This window comes from Diplotaxodon limnothrissa, linkage group LG12, assembly GCF_057381915.1.
Source record: "Diplotaxodon limnothrissa isolate DT_005_m linkage group LG12, D_limnothrissa_male_GT1.1, whole genome shotgun sequence".
NCBI lineage: Eukaryota > Metazoa > Chordata > Actinopteri > Cichliformes > Cichlidae > Diplotaxodon > Diplotaxodon limnothrissa.
The window spans coordinates 7,175,658-7,195,830 of NC_140607.1; the positions used below are offsets into that span (position 1 = coordinate 7,175,658).

At 40.8% G+C, this 20,173-nt stretch overlaps 4 protein-coding genes across 5 annotated transcripts; 3 read left to right on the forward strand and 1 right to left on the reverse strand.

Moving 5' to 3' along the window:
- The first annotated feature begins 572 nt into the window (after positions 1 to 572).
- zbtb26 (zinc finger and BTB domain containing 26) lies at positions 573 to 3,757 on the forward strand. Of its 2 annotated transcripts, none has more exons than XM_085367868.1 (2): positions 573 to 631; positions 1,909 to 3,757. In XM_085367868.1, the coding sequence occupies exon 2, from the start codon at positions 1,932 to 1,934 to the stop codon at positions 3,252 to 3,254; it is 1,323 nt and encodes a 440-aa protein (XP_085223994.1). In that variant the 5' UTR covers positions 573 to 631; positions 1,909 to 1,931; the 3' UTR covers positions 3,255 to 3,757. The 2 variants fall into 2 exon arrangements, with proteins under 2 accessions (XP_085223994.1, XP_085223996.1); XM_085367870.1 differs by lacking the exon at positions 573 to 631 and adding an exon at positions 1,689 to 1,745.
- Positions 3,758 to 5,525: 1,768 nt separating this feature from the next.
- On the forward strand, positions 5,526 to 8,922 carry p2rx4b (purinergic receptor P2X, ligand-gated ion channel, 4b). Its single transcript, XM_085367871.1, has 11 exons — positions 5,526 to 5,666; positions 5,786 to 5,857; positions 6,503 to 6,575; positions 6,664 to 6,760; positions 6,844 to 6,924; positions 7,033 to 7,174; positions 8,007 to 8,143; positions 8,233 to 8,326; positions 8,419 to 8,484; positions 8,566 to 8,670; positions 8,768 to 8,922. The coding sequence occupies exons 2-11, from the start codon at positions 5,816 to 5,818 to the stop codon at positions 8,798 to 8,800; spliced, it is 870 nt and encodes a 289-aa protein (XP_085223997.1). The 5' UTR covers positions 5,526 to 5,666; positions 5,786 to 5,815; the 3' UTR covers positions 8,801 to 8,922.
- A 769-nt stretch (positions 8,923 to 9,691) lies between these two features.
- On the forward strand, positions 9,692 to 13,636 carry gucd1 (guanylyl cyclase domain containing 1). Its single transcript, XM_085367872.1, has 6 exons — positions 9,692 to 10,012; positions 10,096 to 10,177; positions 10,360 to 10,525; positions 10,624 to 10,715; positions 10,807 to 11,048; positions 12,503 to 13,636. The coding sequence occupies exons 1-6, from the start codon at positions 10,006 to 10,008 to the stop codon at positions 12,592 to 12,594; spliced, it is 681 nt and encodes a 226-aa protein (XP_085223998.1). The 5' UTR covers positions 9,692 to 10,005; the 3' UTR covers positions 12,595 to 13,636.
- A 1,119-nt stretch (positions 13,637 to 14,755) lies between these two features.
- On the reverse strand, positions 14,756 to 19,559 carry upb1 (ureidopropionase, beta). The gene is made up of 10 exons (XM_085367873.1): positions 19,407 to 19,559; positions 17,383 to 17,554; positions 17,024 to 17,111; positions 16,835 to 16,929; positions 16,596 to 16,754; positions 16,346 to 16,515; positions 15,933 to 16,014; positions 15,809 to 15,851; positions 15,286 to 15,440; positions 14,756 to 14,956 (listed from the first exon to the last, which is right to left on the reverse strand). The coding sequence occupies exons 1-10, from the start codon at positions 19,508 to 19,510 to the stop codon at positions 14,873 to 14,875; spliced, it is 1,152 nt and encodes a 383-aa protein (XP_085223999.1). The 5' UTR covers positions 19,511 to 19,559; the 3' UTR covers positions 14,756 to 14,872.
- Between the last annotated feature and the right edge of the window lie 614 nt (positions 19,560 to 20,173).

The window sequence follows — 20,173 nt, forward strand, 5'->3', positions numbered from 1 at the left end:
ATAAATCACTGGTTTGACATAGTGGTCTTTGTGTGTATAGGATCACAAGTCAAATCTGTCAAAATTCTTCCATAGATTTCAATTCAAGATTCAACTACCAGCTCGCTTTAGTCTAGACTTGCAAAAGAAGTGTATAACCTTTCAGATCACCTTCCCACCTTGAGCTTATTCTATGGCTGTGAGCACTTGAAATCATTCACCTGCAAACCACTAAATTATGATAATAATCGATTATCTGTCAGAGACCTAAAAAAAAAAAAAATGCTGCTGCCACAAGAAATACTGAAATATTACGTTATTTTACAAAGGTTACTCTTGGGACCTTCAGCAGAGACTGAACCTGATGACAGATCTGATGGAGCCTGGAAGCTAAAAAATCTGTCCACACCAATTATATGATCTCGAAAGGAGAAAAAGATGGCGTATTAACGATGGGGCTGGAATAATACCACTAAACAGTATTATGGGGCATATTTGAATGTGGAACGCGTTTCCAGAGACAAGCCGAGAGATGTGTGTACTGGGCCTTTAAAGGTGTTTTGCATCCGGAGCAGCTCCCTCATATCCCCCAGACAGGCCAACGTCTCACCTACAGCATCACAAACCAGTTTGTTTACAAGGGCTTAAGCAGGTACGCAACACTCAGTACTGCGAGGAAAAAGTGAAAGTGCCGTTTTAGAGCTCGTTATAAAGCAACAGTGAAGCATGTTATAGGACAGCCTGGGCGGCTGGCTGAACAGTAAGGAGTAGGCCGAGGGGACACATAGAGCTGTGTGATTGATGCCATTTAGCAACAGTACAGCTAACGTTAGCCATGGACGTGTTATACCAGATTAATGTATTTTTTGGGGGGGGTTTACTCAGGTTTACTCTAAATAAAAGCCAGACTTTAACCTTGCGTTAGCTGGGCGCTACGCTAATATACTCAGACAACGATAGTCAAGTTGCAGTGTTCGCTTAAAACAGACCGATAATTTCATATTGTCTTGTTTATCGGTACATTCTGGCAATATTGTATCATTAATACACCCACATTTCCTTTTAATGCGTTTCTGAGTAAGGCTGTAATGGCTATTCAACACTTTCATATTTAATTTAAATATTGCTCGTCAATGATGTTACCGCCGTGAAAAGCAGTTATAGTAGCAGCCGATTTAAATTAGCATTTTTTGTTGTCTTATGTCACACTGGTCAACGCCGAATTAAAGCGTGGACAGTCATTTTTAATAGGACATTGAAAGATAACCGCTAACTAAGAAACTTTTGAAAGCGATAGCCTTGTAATTATTAAATTGACCGGTTTGTGAATCGAGTCTGGCCTCGCGCTCTCCAGGTAGCACACGCAAGGTTGATTGTTGTGGTTATAATTAGTATGGCTGTAATTGACACAGGTGACGTTAACTATATAAACTATATAGTGGGCGGGTACATACACACACACATATATATATATGCATGTGTCTGTGTATTTTATTTTATTTTTTAATTTTTTTTAAACAAAATCTTTAAAATGTTTACATCCAGGTAAAACCACCTGCCACCTAAAGTTAAAAATTTTAATCGGTGTCCAGATAGTGCGTGACCTTAGAACAAGGGTGGGGGGACTCCAGGCCTCAAGGGCCAGCGTCCTGAAGGATTTAGATGTTTCCTTCATCCAACACAGCTGATTTAAATGGCTGAATTACCTCCTCAACATGTCTTGAAGTTCTCCAGAGGCCTGGAAATGAACTAATCATTTTATTCAGGTGTGTTGACCCAGGGTGATATCTAAAACCTGCAGGACACTGGCCCTTGAGGCTTGGAGTCCCCCACCCCTGCCTTAGAACTAGACTTGATTCGCAAAATTTATAGTAGCCTATTCCTAGGAGAGATATTCAGTCTTTGTATTTTCATGTTGGTCTACTACAGCTGCTGTGGTCCCCTGGTTCACTATGGCCCAGAACCAAGTGATTCTGCAGTTCCGCTTCGCCACATTTGGAGACTCCATGCTACAGAAGATGAACCTTCTGAGACACCAGAGGCGCTTCTGCGATGTTACTGTTCGCATCAACCAGCTGGAGGTCCCTGGTCACAAAGTGGTGTTTGCTGCTGGCTCCTCTTTCTTAAGGGACCAGTTCATCCTTCAGCAGGACTCCAGGGAGGTCCAGATCTCTATGATCCAGGAGGCAGAAGTTGGCCGACAGCTGCTGCTGTCCTGCTACACTGGCCAGCTGGAGTTTCCTGAGCTGGAGCTGGTGCATTACCTGACAGTGGCCAGCTTCCTCCAGATGGGCCACATTGTAGAGCAGTGCACTCAGGCCCTCAGCAAGTTCATCAAACCACAGGCTTCACGCCAGCTGGAAGTGGATGTAAAAATGCGGAGGGAGAAGAGGGAGGAGAGTTTATCCTCCCAGGCAAAGATAGAACAAGAGCGCTCTCAGGTGCAGACTGTCCATCAGGAGGAGGAGGAGGAAGAGGAGGAGGAGGAGGAAGAGGTAGTGGAGCAGGTGGAGCAGGATAATAACGATGATGAAAGCGAAGATGATGATGTGATTATACAGCCCAAAAGCCCTGTCCAGATCTTGACCAGGCGTCCAAGGCAAGGCATAGTGGAGAGTGACATCACTATAGTAAAGGTGGAGTCTGTGTCTGATGTTGCAGAGAACTCCATCACCGGTCACTTCTCCACCAACCCTCCTGCAGAGCTCCACTCCCCTGAGCCCCAGCACTCGCTCATTAATTCCACCGTTGACAGCCGCAGCAGTGAGATGGCGGTTCCGCCTGGCGTGACGGGATACCCACTTAGCCCTCCTCCTTCATCTCCACCTGCAGAGAAACACATCGGACACCAGAGGAACTACGACAAGCCTCTCCAGTGGTACCACCAGTGCCCCAAGTGCGCCCGAGTCTTCCGCCAACTCGAGAACTACGCCAACCACCTCAAGATGCACAAGCTCTTCATGTGCCTGCTGTGCGGCAAGACCTTCACGCAAAAGGGCAACCTGCACCGGCACATGCGCGTTCACGCCGGCATCAAACCCTTCCAGTGTAAGATCTGCGGTAAGACTTTCACCCAGAAGTGCTCGTTGTTGGATCATCTAAATCTGCACAGCGGAGATAAGCCACATCGCTGTAACTACTGTGACATGGTGTTTGCTCACAAGCCAGTTCTCCGCAAGCACCTCAAACAAATCCACGGGAAGAACAGCTTCGATAATGCAAATGAAGGCAGCCTGCACGACGGCGGGGTGGACTTTGAATTCGGACGAATATGAGATCACTTTGGACTTACTGGCTGTGCTGTTTGAGAACACAGTAACAAAGGCGGCCACGTGAGTGAGACGTTCACTGACATGGATGATGGGTTACCTAAAGGATACAAACATGAACAAAGTTTTTCTGATCGGCACATCACTGTAGCTTCATTACTGTGGACTATTTGTCTTTCTTTTGTACAATACAGTGTAGATGCCTTCATCTCATACTTGAAAATTGAAAAACACTGAAACGCATCATAATGTTTGAACACCATTAGTTTTATTAATGCATTGCCATGTCTTTGTGTCTACCCTGTCCTTTAAAGAACTGCACAATGAACAGTATCCATTTTTATGTTGTTTATGTACACAATCTGCTGTATGATTACTTTTTAAACTGTATGACTATGGCAACGTGGACTTAGGAGAAACTTGAAAGAGTGGAGATGCAACATTATTTTACATAAGGCAAGCTATGTCATTTTGTCTTGGTGGCCAAAGTGTCTGTTAGCCTAAGGGGTCTTCTTTTTTTAATAGAATTTATATCTGAGGTACTATTGGACCAAAGTGACATTGTATCTGTCCTGTGTTCATGGAAGTCAATGTGAGTTACGAATAAAGAAATATTCTTAACTGTTGCTTTTGTTTTCTTACCGTTACTCATTGCTTCATCGTTCACGCACAACAGAAAATTCCCATGTTAGTGTCCAGTCTGTAGTAATGCTCCAATGCCGTTCTCAGTGTGTGCTTGTTTTTACAATTTTTAATCAGATCGAGTTGGCAGTATCTGAAAGTGGCATGGAAATTTCTGGTGAGTTGTTTCAACAAAGGGTTCTGTGTTTCCTGCACTTTCAGTATTTCCACATTTTGAAAGAAGATGCTGTACTCTTTTAAAGAGAGGTTTCGCACCGCTTCACAAAATGAAATCAAATATTATGTCTAATTCTATGCTTTCAGTGTGTATCCGATGTTGAACAGCAGAGATGACAGTAAGAACCTGTTAGACCTCGTTTGCAGCCACGTCTTGCTCACTTTGGAACTGGTTTATTTAACAGATGGGTCCACATGATTCGTCATAAAGGTGAAGGTGCACGGTAAGGTGAAAGACCCCACAACATCTGAGACAAGTCCCCAATCATAAGCTGACCCTTTATAAGCAAGCAATTGGCAACAGTGGGAAGGAAAACTTCTTCTCCTGACAGAACCAGGCTCGTGGATGGGCAGCCATTCTCCACAACCTGTTGAGGGTGAGAAAAGGGAGATGTGTTTATACAGTTACGAGTGACATTTATGAAAATGTGTTAAATTAACCACTGGCGACCTGTCAAGGGTTCACCCTGCTTCTCTCATTAAGACAGCTGGGATAGGCTCCACCCACCCCCCCAAACCCCATCCCCACCCACCGTGACCCTGACAAGGATAAGTGGAAGAGAATGGATGGGTGGATAGCATTACCTTTGAAAGAATAAAATAATATACAGTTAAAATGAATAGGCCTACTGTACCCAAGACTAGGTAGGCTTGCAAACCTTTAGCAGGACTGATATTTTCTCCAGTGTAGTTACTTATAGTTACTGCCTTTGTATATGTGTATTTATATTACTTAGATGTTGGCCCAACATTTATTCTTCAGAAGTAGAAAGGTGGCAGGAATAAATCCTTCTGTTTTCTTGAGCCAAGGCTGGCTGTTATTGCACTCGAGGCAGCCCTATGCTGGAGTGTTGTGTTTTGACCCAATATTTGTTTTGGCTTTCTACATCAAATAACCCAATACAAGTAGTTAAATAATCGTATTTACAGCAATGTACTTAAACATGTCCAACAGTCTAATGTCAGCATAAAATAAGTTTACCATGACAGTATGTAAGTTGTCTAAACTGGAATTAGTGTAAAAACACTATGCTTAAAATTGTATTTGCCAAGCAGTAAATGTGATTTGAATATAATGAATTTGAATAAGGACGGCTTTGTCAAGTCGTCATTGTTTCACATATCTTCATTGGTTCGTGGTGTAGCCATGAGCAAGTCAGCAGGCTGCTGCAAGAGATTCCTGCACTATGCTTTTGACTACGAAACACCAAAAACGCTGGTTATTCCCAGCTTAGGTGTAGGATTTGTGTTCAGGTTCACCCAATTCTTGGTGGTGATGTATGTGGTTGGGTAAGTACCCAATAAAATCAGAGGAGGGGATTGATTGGTTGGGGATGTGGTAATATGTGGATTATGAAATGATGTTTTTGCTTGCACAGTTAAACTCAGACATTTCTGCAAACCTGCTGTAGGTATGTGTGTGTGGTGCAGAAGGCCTACCAGGATACAGATACTGTCATCAGCACCGTCACCACGAAAGTGAAAGGTTTCGCTTTCACCAACACATCTGACACGGAGCCTCGTTTTTGGGATGTGGCTGATTACATTATCCCTCCTCAGGTACTGAAACGTGCATTTTAGGATTTCTGTCATTTTATATGTGAGGGGGGAGAACAGCATAACAGGTTTTGGCTTTTTTCATTCCCTGGAAACTTTTTCCCTGCTCTACTTTCTGACAGAGTGATCATTCATTCTTTGTGCTGACGAATATGGTTGTGACCCCAAAACAAGTGCAGTCACATTGTCCCGAGGTGAGTCACTGCTGTTACAAAACAGATAACCAGAGCCAAGGGTCGGCCATGTCTTGCCAAACTCGCACAACCATTGATGAAGACCATTAGAGTGCCAAGTACATGGTGATTGTCCTGTATTAACAGCTTATTTTTTTCTATTACTACATTTCTCTGTGGCTATTGTTTTTCAGTTGGGGGAAATCATAAATATGATTATAAACCCTTTTAAAGTCAAGTGTATCATATTTTCTGTGAGTTTTTCCCCCACGGCAAGTAAATTGCACAAAAATACCTGATGCAGGAAATATGGCACAAATCATAACTCATATAGCCAAATGGATACTTATCTAATTAAAAATTGTTAGAAGACTCAAGAAACTTCAGGCTTTAAAGGGTTAAGTATTAAATACTTTTTAATGTTTGCATTAACCCTTTAAAGCCTAGATAATTTTTTAAAATTGGGAGCTTCTGACAAAGATTTTTAATTAATTTAAAAATGTAATTAATCTGTTTGTGTCATATTTTCTACATCCAGCATTTAAAAATGTATTTATTTATTTAATTGTTTTGCATATTATTGCTTAAAAATGTTTGTGAAATTTATTTAGGATTTTTAACTTCACCTTCAAATATACACATTAACACTGGAGATTTTTCCTGCAGCTTCCAAGCCCATCAACTACTTGTGTGGATGACTGCAACTGTGTCGAGGGACGCAGTGATCCCCGGGGCAACGGTAGGCCTTCCTCCCTGATGACACAGCCCCTTTAATATTTGTGGCCTCACGCAGCAAAAACTCAGCGTGAAATTTATTTTCCACCCAGGTATACAGACGGGACTGTGTGAGAACTACTCCACCACTGCACGGACCTGTGAAGTGCTCTCATGGTGCCCACTTGAAATAGACACTAAGCTGCCTGAGTAAGAATATATTTACCATGTTAGAATATTTGTTACTAGTTCCAGGACTGTGGAGGCTTGATGTGTTGTTTCATGTCCTGCAGGCATGCGCTGCTGGTTGCAGCAGAAAACTTCACCGTGTTGATCAAAAACAGCATCACGTACCCAAAGTTCAACTTTCACAGGTCGGTGAACTGCATTTGAATGTAAGAGGGAGATCTGTAGATGCTTAAGCAAACATACAGAGTCACAGTTTTCCCCATTAAACCGGAGCCTTGTCCTCCTTCCTCCAGAAGAAACATACTGCCTCATGTGAACTCCTCATACCTGAAGAGGTGTGAATTCAGCCGTCTCACAGACCCACACTGTCCCATATTCAGACTCAAGCATATTGTCTCAGAGGCTGGGGAGGATTTTCAAGACATGGCTGTGAAGGTGAATCGAATGATCGTTGTCTTTCTGTACTGGAATTCATTGTTCAAGTTCCTGTATGGTCTTCCTCCAGTATATATGTCTCATAAGCAGGATGTGAGCCAGTACAGCCCTCAGGTTCCCTGGCTCCCGTCTGACAGTCACTCCCACAGTTAGTGTAATGTATGCATTTTTATGTTCTCTGTGGTCGCTCCATATCACAAGGCAAAAACCTTTCTAGCTTCTCTGCTCTGTGCTGCGATTAAAGTCTACCATGGGAGCTGAGAACAGCTGGAAATGCTGAACTCTTAAAGCCATTTTTTGGCTTTCCATTAAGTGTGGTTGAGCACTATGTAGCTGTTTCACCTTCATTGTAGGATACATTGTTTTACATGGTTGTCTCTTTAAACTCTGAAAAGCGGGTATAAGTTAACATTTCATTCAGTATTGCCATATTTGAACTTAATAATTATTGTCTTACTCTGTTTTCAATTGTAGTTGGTGTTTTCAACCAAATTTTAGGTCCTTACAGGTTCTTATCTATATATATTATGATCATGGTTGCCTAGCAATGGCCATTGAAGCTTTTTTTTTTTTTTTTTGCATTTATGCTCCTACAATAAAACACATTTTACTATTTCAGTTTCATGGCCAAAAGCACAAGCAGTCATTAAAATACTGTGGCATAGGCGTGTACTAGTTTTATACCATTCTTTGTTATTGTTTTTTGTCCAAACACTACTTTTTGTAGTGACTATTATATTTTAATTGTTGTGTTTAATTACATCAGTACAGATCTAACCTAAATTTAAAGGTGCTAACTGAATAATCCTGAACTGAGTGATTTGTTTTACAGGGGGGTGTCCTTGGTATTCTTATTGACTGGAGCTGTGATTTGGACTGGTGGGCAGGGGAGTGTTTACCTAAATACAGCTTCCGGAGGCTGGACAACAAACATCCTGTCAACAATGTGGCCCCTGGTTACAACTTTAGGTGAAAAACTTTTTTTTTTTTTTTAAACAGACAGGTACTGATGAATGTATAAGGCTGAATAAAGAACTGCTAAAACTTCTGTCTTTTAGATTTGCTAAATACTACAAGGCAGCAGATGGAGAGGAAACCAGAACGTTAATCAAAGCTTACGGGATCCGCTTCGACGTCATTGTGTTTGGAACTGTGAGGCCTGACTAATCTTGAAACAGCAATGATTTTATCAAGAACGGTCTGTGTTTTTACTTTAGTCTTATGGTAGTTTGGGGTTCTTACAGGCAGGAAGATTTTCCATCGTTCCAACCATAGTGAACTTGGGTGCAGCCTTGTCATTCCTCAGTTTGGTGAGAAGAGAAATGTTCAGACTAGCATCCGTATAAGTGATGAAACACCAAATTTTAAATGTTTTGACTATTTTCGTTCAGGTGCCCGTGGTTGCTGACTGGTTTTTGGTGACTTGCTCAAGGAAACGAGATCTTTACAGCAGACACAAAACAACACATCTCACTGAAGATGCAGACAGTGCATCGGTAACTGACTTTTCTCCTTCACTTTCACTGATGATCTTTAGTACTGACTAAGATCTTAAATGTTGGTCTGTTTGTTTGTGTTTTTTTTGTAACACAGGTGTCAATGGGGACCACCTATGGAACCCAGTAGCAGGAACAACATTTTTCTACAGAGAAATTGGAACCCTCATGAAACGAGACGTTAAAACATCATTTGAATATTTCACTAAAACCATTAAAATGTGATAATAGAAAGAAGGAGGATAAACAATGATGGAGGAAGAACTCTGGCTTTTATTTAAGTAGCATCTACAAAACACTCACTAGTAAAAGTATAAATGTGTAATCTTCAAAATATAATTATAATACCAGCAGCAAAGATGGAGAATGAAAGGTTTCAGAATAAAATACAGTTCTGGGCTACTAATTACTGATCATTAATATGTTCTTTTACAGCTTATTTTATTATTAGTGCAGCTTATTATTTGCACTTTTGAGTAGTTTCACCTAAAATAATGTATTATCAGTTACCAGGTAATTGTATTTGAGTATTCAATTGAGTCAAAAACATGTAGTTATGTGAAAATAAATGCAAGTATCGTTACAGATTATTTGTATAATGTATTAGGACCTGGAATCATCATCATTCATATGTGCAATAATGATTGCGGAGCATGGTGTATTTTATGAGCCAATTGTTTTTTCCTTTTGCCACTAATACATTTTTTAACACTTGAAGACACAACAGACAAACACTTGAATTTCCTGTCCCCCTATTCTTCTAGTCACATGACTTATAGTGAGTAGTATACATAAAAAAAAAACATCGTCCGTTTAAAATGTTAGTGAATAGTAGGATTAGTCCTGAAATACTTTAGTAAAGTTTGCCTACTAATAGTTCAAATCTATGGTTCAAATATGTAGTAGTAAAAGCGCGTGGATACAGTTCTCATAAGAAGCGTTAAAGTCTCCTCCACACCACATGGTGGCAGCATAACGCAAGCAAACACAAGAAGCGTCTCAGTACGCGAGTAAACACGGAATAGAGCAGAGGAGCGTCTCGTTTCGAGGCATCGGCACGAAAAACCGTCCTGAAAATGAGTTTTTGTTACTGTTTTTCTTTTTAGCTATGTGTGTGCGCCTCGCAGCGGCGTGAGTCACAGAGCTGTTCGCGTTTTATCAGCAACAGAGCGATAAATAGTACTAGCCTGGACGCTTGTAGTCGGGGAGCTAGTTTTTTTTAACTAGTTAGCATCGATGAGGGCACCCAGCCTCGCCCTCAGTGCTGCAAACAAGACTGACCAGCTGGTACTGAGTTAGTTACCGGGCGGTCTGTGGGAGAAAGAAACCAGCAGAATGACAGGTGAGTGAAACAGTGAAGCAGTCTTGTGACAGCGCTAGTATTTGTTTTGTTGAAATGTGAAAGTAACTCCTCGGTTTACTCAGATGATGTCCTGCTGGATGTTCCTGTTATCCGGCAGCTGTACCACTGGGACTGTGGCTTAGCCTGCTCCAGGATGGTCCTCAAGTAAGAGCACATCAAGGTTTTTACCTTCAGAAGTCATGTTTTTGTTACACTATGTACTGTAGCTGCCATACAGACTGCAGTGCTTACTGTACTGCCTGTCAGCAGGCTCTTTTCTGAATTGCAAATCAAAGGTGCCTTGGCATTGTGTGAGGGATTCACACTCTGGTTGTCTGAATGTGTAGGTACCTCCACCCTGTCAGCGATGATGAGTTTCAGAGGGCGTGCTGGGATCTGAAGCTGACAGAAAGTGTGTGGACTATCGACCTGGCCTACCTCATGTGCCATCTAGGAATCAAACACTGCTTTTGTACACAGACTCTGGGTGTAGATAAGGGCTTTAAAAACCAGGTACGTAGTCCAAACTAACAGTGTAATTCTAACCAGTTTTGAACATTTTGATAGTTACCTATGATTGTGTCTTGATGATGTTTTGTTGTTGTTTACAGTCCTTTTACAAGAAGCATTTTGATACTGAAGAAAACAGAGTGAATGAGCTCTTCCTTAAAGCGGAGAGCAAAGGTGTGGTGGTGAAGAAATGGTGAGCTTCCTGTTGATGTTAATTTACCCGCCTACTTTTTTCAGTACCTTAAAATAAATATATGACCTCAGTTGTGTGTGCCTTCTCACAGTTCTGTGTCAGTTCAGGAAATCCAGTCTCATCTGGAGCAGGGCCACGTTGCCATAGTGCTGGTCAATGCTGTGGTGTTGACATGTGAACTGTGCTCCCAGCCTGTCAAATACTGCTGCTTCATGCCCGTGGGTCAGAAGTGTTTCTGCAGGAAGCCGGACTATCAGGGTCACTTTGTGGTTGTGTGTGGCTTCAACAGAACCACTGGCTCCATCTTCTACAATAACCCAGCGTATTCTGACCGTGAGTATACTTGTATTTCTACTTCTACCATAACTGTAAGTAAAATTAATCTGTGGTATGTAAGAGACCGTCTTAGTAAATGTGAATCCTCCTTCTTAGCCTTACCTGTCATGACACTGCTCGTTGTGTGGAAGTTATTGTAGAAAAGCTGCCAGAGAAGTGGATGGCTCAAGGTTTGCAGGTGATCTGCTAGATTGAACTAGAGTTTAATATTCCACACAAATCCATACTGGGTGCACAAAATGTGCTCACTGGTGTTTTGAGCACCACAAGTAACTGCTGCCTGATTCCATTCACTTAAAAAGAAAAAAATCTCAAAGGCCGGTATCTCCAAAAGTCTTCATGTCACACTGGAATTATCAGGATGGCCATCATCCTGCTGTTGCCTCACAGCAAGAAGGTCCCCACCTGTTTACTGTATACTTTGCCCTGTTGCAGATGGTCAAGAGACCAATTTGAAAGCAGAAGAAAATAGATGGATGGATGAATAGCACTAAAGCAAAATTCTCTTAATTTGAGTTCTGTGAGCTGTTCTTTTTAAGGAATCCTCAGAAATAAAATATATATGATACAATTTAAATAAAACCTACTGTTAGGCTTAGACTAAGAAAGCTTAAATTTTGGCACACAGCGATAGAGTCGACCCTTAAACAGCAGCTGCTCTGCTTTCGGGTTTGGTGTAATGCCACTTTTTGTTGCAGCTGTTTTCAGTCATCGTGTGATTCGTGAACGTCAATGTTTCCATTAACATTAACAAACCTTGCTTGGTTCCATGTCACCGCATGAGCTGAACCCCTCACATTGTGAATGACAGAAATGCAGAAAAAAAGCTATGTTTAAAACAGATAAACCTCTAAACGGCGGACTTTATTTGCGGGGCAGCTGTGCTCTCTTTTCTTTCTCCTCCTTAGTAGTGACAGAGTCAATTCAAGCTGGTAGCACAAGTTTATGCTGCCTGGCTTGACGTTCAGTGGTGCATTTGTGCAGTTTCTGGAGTTAGAAATGGTTCATGTTTCACAAGTCATTGTTTTTTTCCATAAGCAAGCCTCTGTTGATCAGAGGCTTATTTGTTGTTTCATATGAATGGAGTCGTGCATGAGAAAGGTGAACACTTACTTAAGGTCCACTCTCGTATTGCTTCAGCATAGACAACATAATATATTCAGACCCAGCACTAATCCGAAGTAATTCTAATGAATCCAGAGGGAGCCACGAGGGTGTGGATCAAATTTCATGGTAATCCAGCAGGTGTTGAGACATTATGTATAAACACCATGGCTGGTGGTATTTACTGTATGGGCACCAGCGAGTTTTATAGCAGTCCATGAACATTGCCATCTATAGAGCTAACAGTGGGAGGCAGACCCAGAGTGCACTTTTTGAGCAGCTTATTTATAAATGTGTTTTTATTTATTTAACTTGGAGCTGACAGATCTGTGTGTGTGTATTTTTAGGGGTGTGCTGCACCAGCGTCAATAACTTTGAGGAAGCTCGACGCAGCTATGGGACAGACGAGGATATCCTGTTCGTGTTTAAAGAGAGTTGATGGATTTGGATTTTTGTCATTATAGGAATATCAAAATGCTGCAGATCCCCAGTCTAATGACACCTCCTCCTGTCTGCTGTCACAGATCCCCCTTTTGCAGGCTTTTTTCCTCCGGTGCCAAAAAGCCTGCTCACATATATACATGTACTGTATATGCCAACACTACTTAACCTTTGAATGATTCACCCTGGGAAGAATTAGGAATCCAGGATGGATCCTTTTATTTCTGTTTTTGTGATGAACAGATATTTCAGATTCATCTTATTGTCAATGTGGACGTTTTTAATGACTGCAGTTGTACTGGAATCTCACACTGAGTGTACAGACTTGCACAACTGTGGCAGAACTGCGGGAAACATGAGCAAGAGTAGAATTTACCAGGAAATTGTGTGCACATAATTCAGGGCCGATGTTGATAATACTTGGAGTGTTCATTTCTTTGTTCTGCTCAGTGTTAATGTGAAGCTGCTCATCCGCCCCCCCTCCAGCCTCGCCTCTACCTGCCTTTTAAAAATCCTCCCGACTCACCGCATTTTAATCAGACGATTCTGTAAACAGGGAAATACAGGAAGCAAGTCACGAGAGTATCAGGTAATTAATGCTCTAAATTGTGACTCAAATGATGAAGCAAGTTCAATGCAATACTCCATAGATGTATGGAACTCATGGACACTCAGCTCGGACGTGATGAAACGTGACTTCACCGGATTCAATTGCTTCACTGGAAAAGCAGCTCCGCATGTGTCCTGTGCCTTTGGGGAATGTGCTGGATACATGGATGCGTTAGGACTAGGATAAGTCATTTTGGTTTGTAAATGAAGACGAGGTCATTTCCTCATTGTCACGGAGTTTTATTTTTAACTTACATGTTTTTGCACTACACTTTCATACCAGACACGATTATGTTATTTAAATTATATTGCTTTTCCGAATCAAGGAAAAGTGGGTCCTGTCTGGTTGTGCTTCTGGATGAAAACCACAAGTTTTATTTTTTTATTCAGTATAGATAGCGCTTTTATTATATGTTGTGATTAAAACATTTGAACAGCCTTGTTGTTTTCGTCTGCTTTATATAGGTTTAATAGTGAACTCATACCTTAAACCTCATGTTATAGGTCAAATCTTATATAAACAACATCAAGTGCTGTGTAGTTGGGACACTGTTTAAAAGGGAATTAAAAAGATTTGCTGTTGCCTGCACTCCAGCGTCGTCTCCGCACCTAAACAGAAAAATGAGTACAGTCAGGCATCTGTGACCACAGTGTACCCATCTTCAGATAGCTGCTTCCAACAAGATAACACGCCAGCTCACAAAGCTCAGATCATCTCAAGCAGGTTTCTTGAGCATCAGTTTGCTTTATTCCGATCATTTCCACAATCACCAGACCTAAATCTAGTACAGCACCTGTTTGATGTGGTGGAACTGGAGATTCACAACAACTGAGGCTACTGAATCGATGTGAACCAAAATCTCAAAGGAATGTTTATTGTATTCAAATAAGGATGTTAGCATGTCTAGTTGAACTAGACTGGTCTAAACACTCCATTTCCAGTCACTTCTCTTTTGCTTTGTATGATGTCAGTAGGAGGATTGAAACAAACAATTTCTTTCAGAGGACGAACTGAATTGAGACCCAGTATTAGATAAAAAAAAAAGTATTGTTTTAAGCCATTAAATACTACTGGTGGTTCCAGTAGAGTACAATGGCAAAAATATGGAAGTGAAAATGTGCACAACCCATAAACCCCATAAATTATGTCTACTGTGATTTTCCATCTCAGGCCTACTTCTCACCCAGATAACTTCCTTAAGAAGATTTATGTGTTCATTCTGAATGAAATGATAAGAATCAGTTGTTTGAAACAGGGAACCACTTTTTCTAAACCATTAAAAAGTACTTCTAATACTTCTAGTACCGCTGCATTTCAACCCTGCTGGTGCTTTTCCCCTTGTTAGCTGTCTGCCACAGGAGAGCTGCGGGCTACAACGCCAATTCAAAAGCCAGTGTGGCCTGTAGGAAAATGTCTGTTACAGCCAATGATTTAAAAGGTGATTTGAAACACCAGGTTCATAGGTGATCTTTAATTCAGCAATGTTTCAGTTTAACAGTTCAAATGAGAACAGGACAAAGGTTTGACTTGAATGTTTTTTATCACATTAAATGATAGAAATCAGTCAGTCTGACAGACGTGATCTTTGTGTCAAATTAAATCTGAACTAAGCATGTTTCCTGCTGCAATAGGCTATAATAAATGTGCACTATTTGTAGAATATGTTCTACTCTTTTACTATTTTGGGTTTGAAGTCATGCTGAACAGCTTTGGCAAGTTGTTCTGCGTACTCAGCATACCGTCCAGTCATCTGCAAAGAAAAAGACACTGAAGAAGTCAGTCAAGGTTGCAAAAAATAGCTGAAGTGAATATACAACCATCCAGTCATTGTGCATAATTTACCTGGAGAATTGGAGGATGCACATATAGGTGTGGTAGCAGCGGACATACAGACATGTTTGAATTCTGCATACTTATAATCTTTTTGTGCCACTCATTCATTACATTCAAGGATTTCTGAGGGAAATATTGTTCGTCTCATCTTTGTTTTTGGAATAATACGATCAGAGATTTTAAATGAAACTTTATTTCTAATCAAAATTTCTAACATTTTAAAAGGTTACAATTTGTTAAATTTACCTTGAAACTCCACTTGTCACTTATTTGTCTATTCAGGTTGAGATCCATTTCTACCACGAGCAGCCCATCCCGGGTCCTAGAGAGGCCTGGCGTGCGACTGCCGTCGGGAGCTGCCACGTAACTGGACCCATAAAAATGTCCGAAGTCGTGGTGAGCTGAAAAAGCCAAGAAAATTGAGCTAAATCAGAGTCAAAATGTAGTTATTTGAAAAAGTGATTTGAAGTTTTGATATTTAAAAAATTAAAACATGATTTTTTTCTTCATAAAAAATTATTTTTATTCAAGTCCAAAAACTGCACACAAAAAAAAACACTTTTTCAAATCAATAAAATTTTTGACCCTGATTTAGCTCCATGCAAGAACACCAAATCATTTTCTCTTCTGTTCATTAAGGACACCTTAAATAATTAACTCCCTCAGGCAGAATTAGCTTCATCCGCTTCACCATACAGTCATTTTTTGATAACACCATATGAAGAGATACGTGCATACATCCTGGGACTTAAGAAAATAAAACCTTTACCTTTTTTCCCATCACCAGATGTGAATTCACTTTTGAAATGTTCCTGTAGAAAAGATTATTTTTGGCATGATTTCATATTTTGTCATTCATCACAAATATGTTGGAATGATTCCTGCAAACTTACTGTCCCAACACGGTTAATGGCACACGTAAAACAGTGGTTAGCGATTGCTGCATTTCTGGCCTCTATAGACCACATGGGTTCACTGCAGAGAAGAAACAATATTATCATCGCATTATTTAGATATACTATGTAATAATGGTAGCGGCATGTCAATGATAACATTGCTTCAACCTGAATTCAGGGTCTAGGTATGGCAATCTGAGTATTAATCTAACCTTTTTCTGAACGTAGGAATATGGATGACTAAAGCACATTATCAGTTACCACAATACCTGGATCACAAGGGCTGTCTGCACCATAGAAAGCTTACTGTTCCACTATTATTTTTGCATTTTCTTAGCTTACCACTGGTACCATGTGCCAGCAAAACAATACTGGACACCATGGACATGGGGAGGGGGGGGCTCCCTTACCTCAGAGCTCCAACTGTAGCCGAGGGGTTGAAGATGATCTCAGCTCCATTCATGCTGTACATGAACCAATTGAGTGGATGATGACGGCCGTAGCAAATATTCACAGCAATCTTCCCAAACTGTGTCTGGAACACTGTGTGGCCAGTGTTGCCCTCCATGTAATATGTAGACTGAGTAGAAAACACGAGACAATGACAACAGCAGTTTTTCAGTTCCTGCACAGCCACAGTGGATCGTTTAGATCACTCACCTCATTAAAGTCCCCGATCCTGGGAATGTGGTTCTTCCTGCTCTTTCCCAGCACGTTTCCAGAGTTGGAGATGACCACCGCCGTGTTCCACAGGGTGCCGTGTAACTCCTCTCTCTCCAGAATCGGTGAAACTATGACCATGTTGTACTTTTTGGCCAGCTAATTGTAGAATTGCAGAACTGTTAGGTTTGCAGTCCCCAACGTATTAACCACGCTGCAGCAAAGCTCTACAATCTCACCTCTTGGCAGAAGCGTGTGGTGTTTCCTTCTTCAGCAGACTCTGCGAACTCTGTCCATGGTTCTTTCTCACGGGTGCAGAACGCAAAGGGCATGGCTGATAACGAAAGAAACAAAAACCCCAGTCTCTGTTGGTACCTATTCTGTATGTTTGTTGGATAGGTTTAGAATTCTTGCACATGGACACTCACTCCAGGTCTCCTGAAAGCAGACAATGTTTACACCACACATGGCTGCTACCTCAACCATTTCACCAATTCGGCTGTGCATGGCACTGATCTGTGAAGGGAGAGCAGTGATAAAATATTAACACCAGTCACTTCTACCAATGAAATGGAGCAATATTATTCATGGTATTGATGCTTTTCGTCAGGTAAATTATTTAAGCAGATACATGTTGAATACTTCTCTTGAACAATGTACATGAAGAGTTTTACAGAAAGTCATTCAGTCACCTTACAGCTTCCTGTCTGTATCTCTCTGCTAATGTACCTCAACAGGTTTGGTACATGTGGTCTTCTGGTTAGTACTGTAGTGTGTAACTAGTAACCTGATCCAGGACGGGGGCATCAGTGGGCAGAACAATGTGGTGCTGAATGAGTCCCACTCGGATGTTTCTGGGTGGCCTGAGTTGTTCCTGTGCCGCATCAAACTTATATCCTTTAAGCTCAAAGTCTCGCTCAGAAGCAGCTTCCACAGCACAGGCTGAGAGGTCCAGCTTCCTGTAAGACAGTGTTCAGAAAATAAAGCATTGTTCTTTTTGTGTTTCAGGTCTTTGCTTTGAGAAAGAAATTAAATAAATCTTTGAAACAAAATAAATGAATAAATACATTATTATCAGAGAAAGAAAGGGTACGTTAGCTGGCGGCAGCTTTTCAAGAACTCCTTGATCACAATGACAGAGCTCCTGAAGTCCCCTGCAGAGATGTGGGCAACCATCTTTTCAGGCACTTGAGCAAGTAGGCATTCATGGTATAGAGGCTTGAGAGGACTGAGAGCAAGTGGGAGTACTTGTCTGGCCTGACAAGATCACAAACTGAACTGTCTGGACTCATTTTAGGTTTTTCTCAGTGGCAGTGACAGGGAGACTAGTAAAAATCAGGTACTTTTTATGTAAATGACATGATACTTTTTTGATGATCTGAAAAAGAAGACTCGGAGTTATTGATGCGCATGTTTAGTTTTTTAGTATTTAATGTTGTAAATGAACAATAAAGTCTTCAAATGCGGAGAAGATGAAGAGATAAGCATACTTACACTGTAGAGTTGCATGGCCTGCTTGGACACAGAAACTGCACATATAGTTAAGTCCATATATATTTGGACAGTGACACAAGTTTTGTTTTTTAACCTTTTACTGAAAAATCTTACTTTTATAGTTATATAATGGACATGGGCATAATGTGTAGACTCGCTGCTTTCATTTTTAGGGTAGCCAGATATAAATTGAATGAAGGGTTTAGGAGTTTCAGCTCCTTAACATGTGCCACCCTTTTTTGACTCAAAGGCTACATCATTATCAATAAAGCAGATAAAAGGCCAGGAGTTGATTTGAGGTGTGGTGCTTGCATTTGGAAGATTTTGCTGTGAACAGACAACGTGGACAAAGTAGCTCTCCATGCAAATGAAACAAGCCAACCTTAAGCTGTGAAAACAGGAAAAGAAAACATCCAAGAAATTGCTACAGTATTAGGAGAGGCAGAATCTACAGTTTGGTCCATCCTGAGAAAGAAAGAAAGCACCATTAAACTCATCAATGCAAAAACACCGCACACCCATGGAAGACAACAGCAGTGGATGATCGCAGATTCATTTTCATGGTGATGAGAAACCCCTTCACAACAGCCAACCAAGTGAACAACACTGCTGTCCTGCAGCTTTTAGATGCATCCCTACTCCAACACAGCTGAATCAAATGGTTGGATTACTCTTCAGCATGCCATCAAGTTTGGGAAAGGCCTGATAACAAGTCATTCGTTTGATTCAGATGTGTCAGAACAAGGATGCGTCTAAAAGCTGCAGGACAGTAGCTCTCGAGGATTGGAGTTGGACACCCCTGATCTAAAGTGTACTAAAAAAAGCGTAAATTAAGGCCATCATTGCCATCAAGAGGTTTTCAACCAAGTATTAGAAATGAGCATTTTATTTTCAGTTATTGAATTTGTCCAGTTACTTTTGAGCCCCTGAAATGAAGGGCTTGTGTTAAAAAATGCTTTACTTCCTCACATTTTTATGCAATTGTTTTATTCAACCCAGTGAATTAAAGCTGAAAGTCCGAGTTGTTTCATTTAAAATTCATTGTGGGTAATTTACCGAACCAAAATTAGAAAAAAGTTGTCTCTGTCCAAATATTTATGGACCTAACTGTATGTAGGGTTTTTTAGTCTATACATTTATCAAACCTGTCTCTGTGCTGGCTGTAAGTTATCCTTCAGCTTGATCAAAGTCCACTGAGCAGAATAATAATTTACCAGGAACCAGAACAACAAAGAAGGAAACATAAAGAGAAACGGGAAAGCCCAATACTTCCTTTAGTAAATTTAAAAGAAATGCAGTATAAGTACAACAACTCACTTTGTCTCCTTCCCAAATAAGATGCGTTTCACCTCCACCAACTCGGCCTCTGGCAGATGGGACTCCAGAGATTTCTCCAGAGATTCAAACTCACATGCGGACATCTCTGCAGGTTTCTGTTGGTTTTGCAGCTCAACAGCAGAAGCAGCAGTATTTAATGGGATACTCTCGTTATATAATCCTTAGTGATTTCGAAAGAGTAGAGGAGCCCCCAGCTGTGGTTTGTGGAAGCCGGTCATTGACCTGAGACACGGCACTGCTGGCTGTGGCATTTGTGTTGAGCTGCAGATTAACCGAAGAGTTTGCTTGAATAATAAATGTGTTACCAAACTTAGGAGCAGGCTGAGCAGTAGCTATACTCTTCAATATTTCCACATCCTTCTGTAACAGCAAAATGAGAACAAATTTAAGTTTGCTGATTGATATTTAATATCAGTTTTTTCATTTTTCTCCTTGCAGCACAGCAAATCAAAATAATTACTCACAAAAAAAAATCGGTGTAGAAAATGGCTTTAAAACACTGGGCGTGATTGTCATGTGCATCTCTGTGTTCTATTGGATGCTGATGCTGCACAAGAGTTTAAATAAATCAGTGAGTAAAAGTTAAAATCCCATCCAAATAGCTCAACAGTCCACAATCTGTATAATCAAAAAATACATTCAAAGAACCTAAATTATATCTAGAGATTATATTGATCGTAAAATGGCTTTTTTCAGGATCATATACATTATATATTTTAGATTGCGACTAATGATCTTTTGACATA

Coding starts and splice junctions, on each gene's coding strand:
- zbtb26 (XM_085367868.1), top strand. CDS start 1,932: ATGGCCCAGAACCAAGTGATTCTGCAGTTCCGCTTCGCCACATTTGGA.
- p2rx4b (XM_085367871.1), top strand. CDS start 5,816: ATGGTTGTGACCCCAAAACAAGTGCAGTCACATTGTCCCGAG. Junction 7,175..8,006: donor TTCAAGACATGGCTGTGAAG/GTGAATCGAATG, acceptor TTTGTTTTACAG/GGGGGTGTCCTTGGTATTCT. Junction 8,327..8,418: donor ACGTCATTGTGTTTGGAACT/GTGAGGCCTGAC, acceptor GGGTTCTTACAG/GCAGGAAGATTTTCCATCGT.
- gucd1 (XM_085367872.1), top strand. Junction 10,178..10,359: donor TGCTCCAGGATGGTCCTCAA/GTAAGAGCACAT, acceptor CTGAATGTGTAG/GTACCTCCACCCTGTCAGCG. Junction 11,049..12,502: donor TAACCCAGCGTATTCTGACC/GTGAGTATACTT, acceptor GTGTATTTTTAG/GGGTGTGCTGCACCAGCGTC.
- upb1 (XM_085367873.1), bottom strand. CDS start 19,510: ATGTCCGCATGTGAGTTTGAATCTCTGGAGAAATCTCTGGAGTCCCAT. Junction 16,015..16,345: donor GCTACAGTTGGAGCTCTGAG/GTAAGGGAGCCC, acceptor TCTTCTCTGCAG/TGAACCCATGTGGTCTATAG. Junction 15,441..15,808: donor ATCTGGTGATGGGAAAAAAG/GTAAAGGTTTTA, acceptor TGGCTTTTTCAG/CTCACCACGACTTCGGACAT.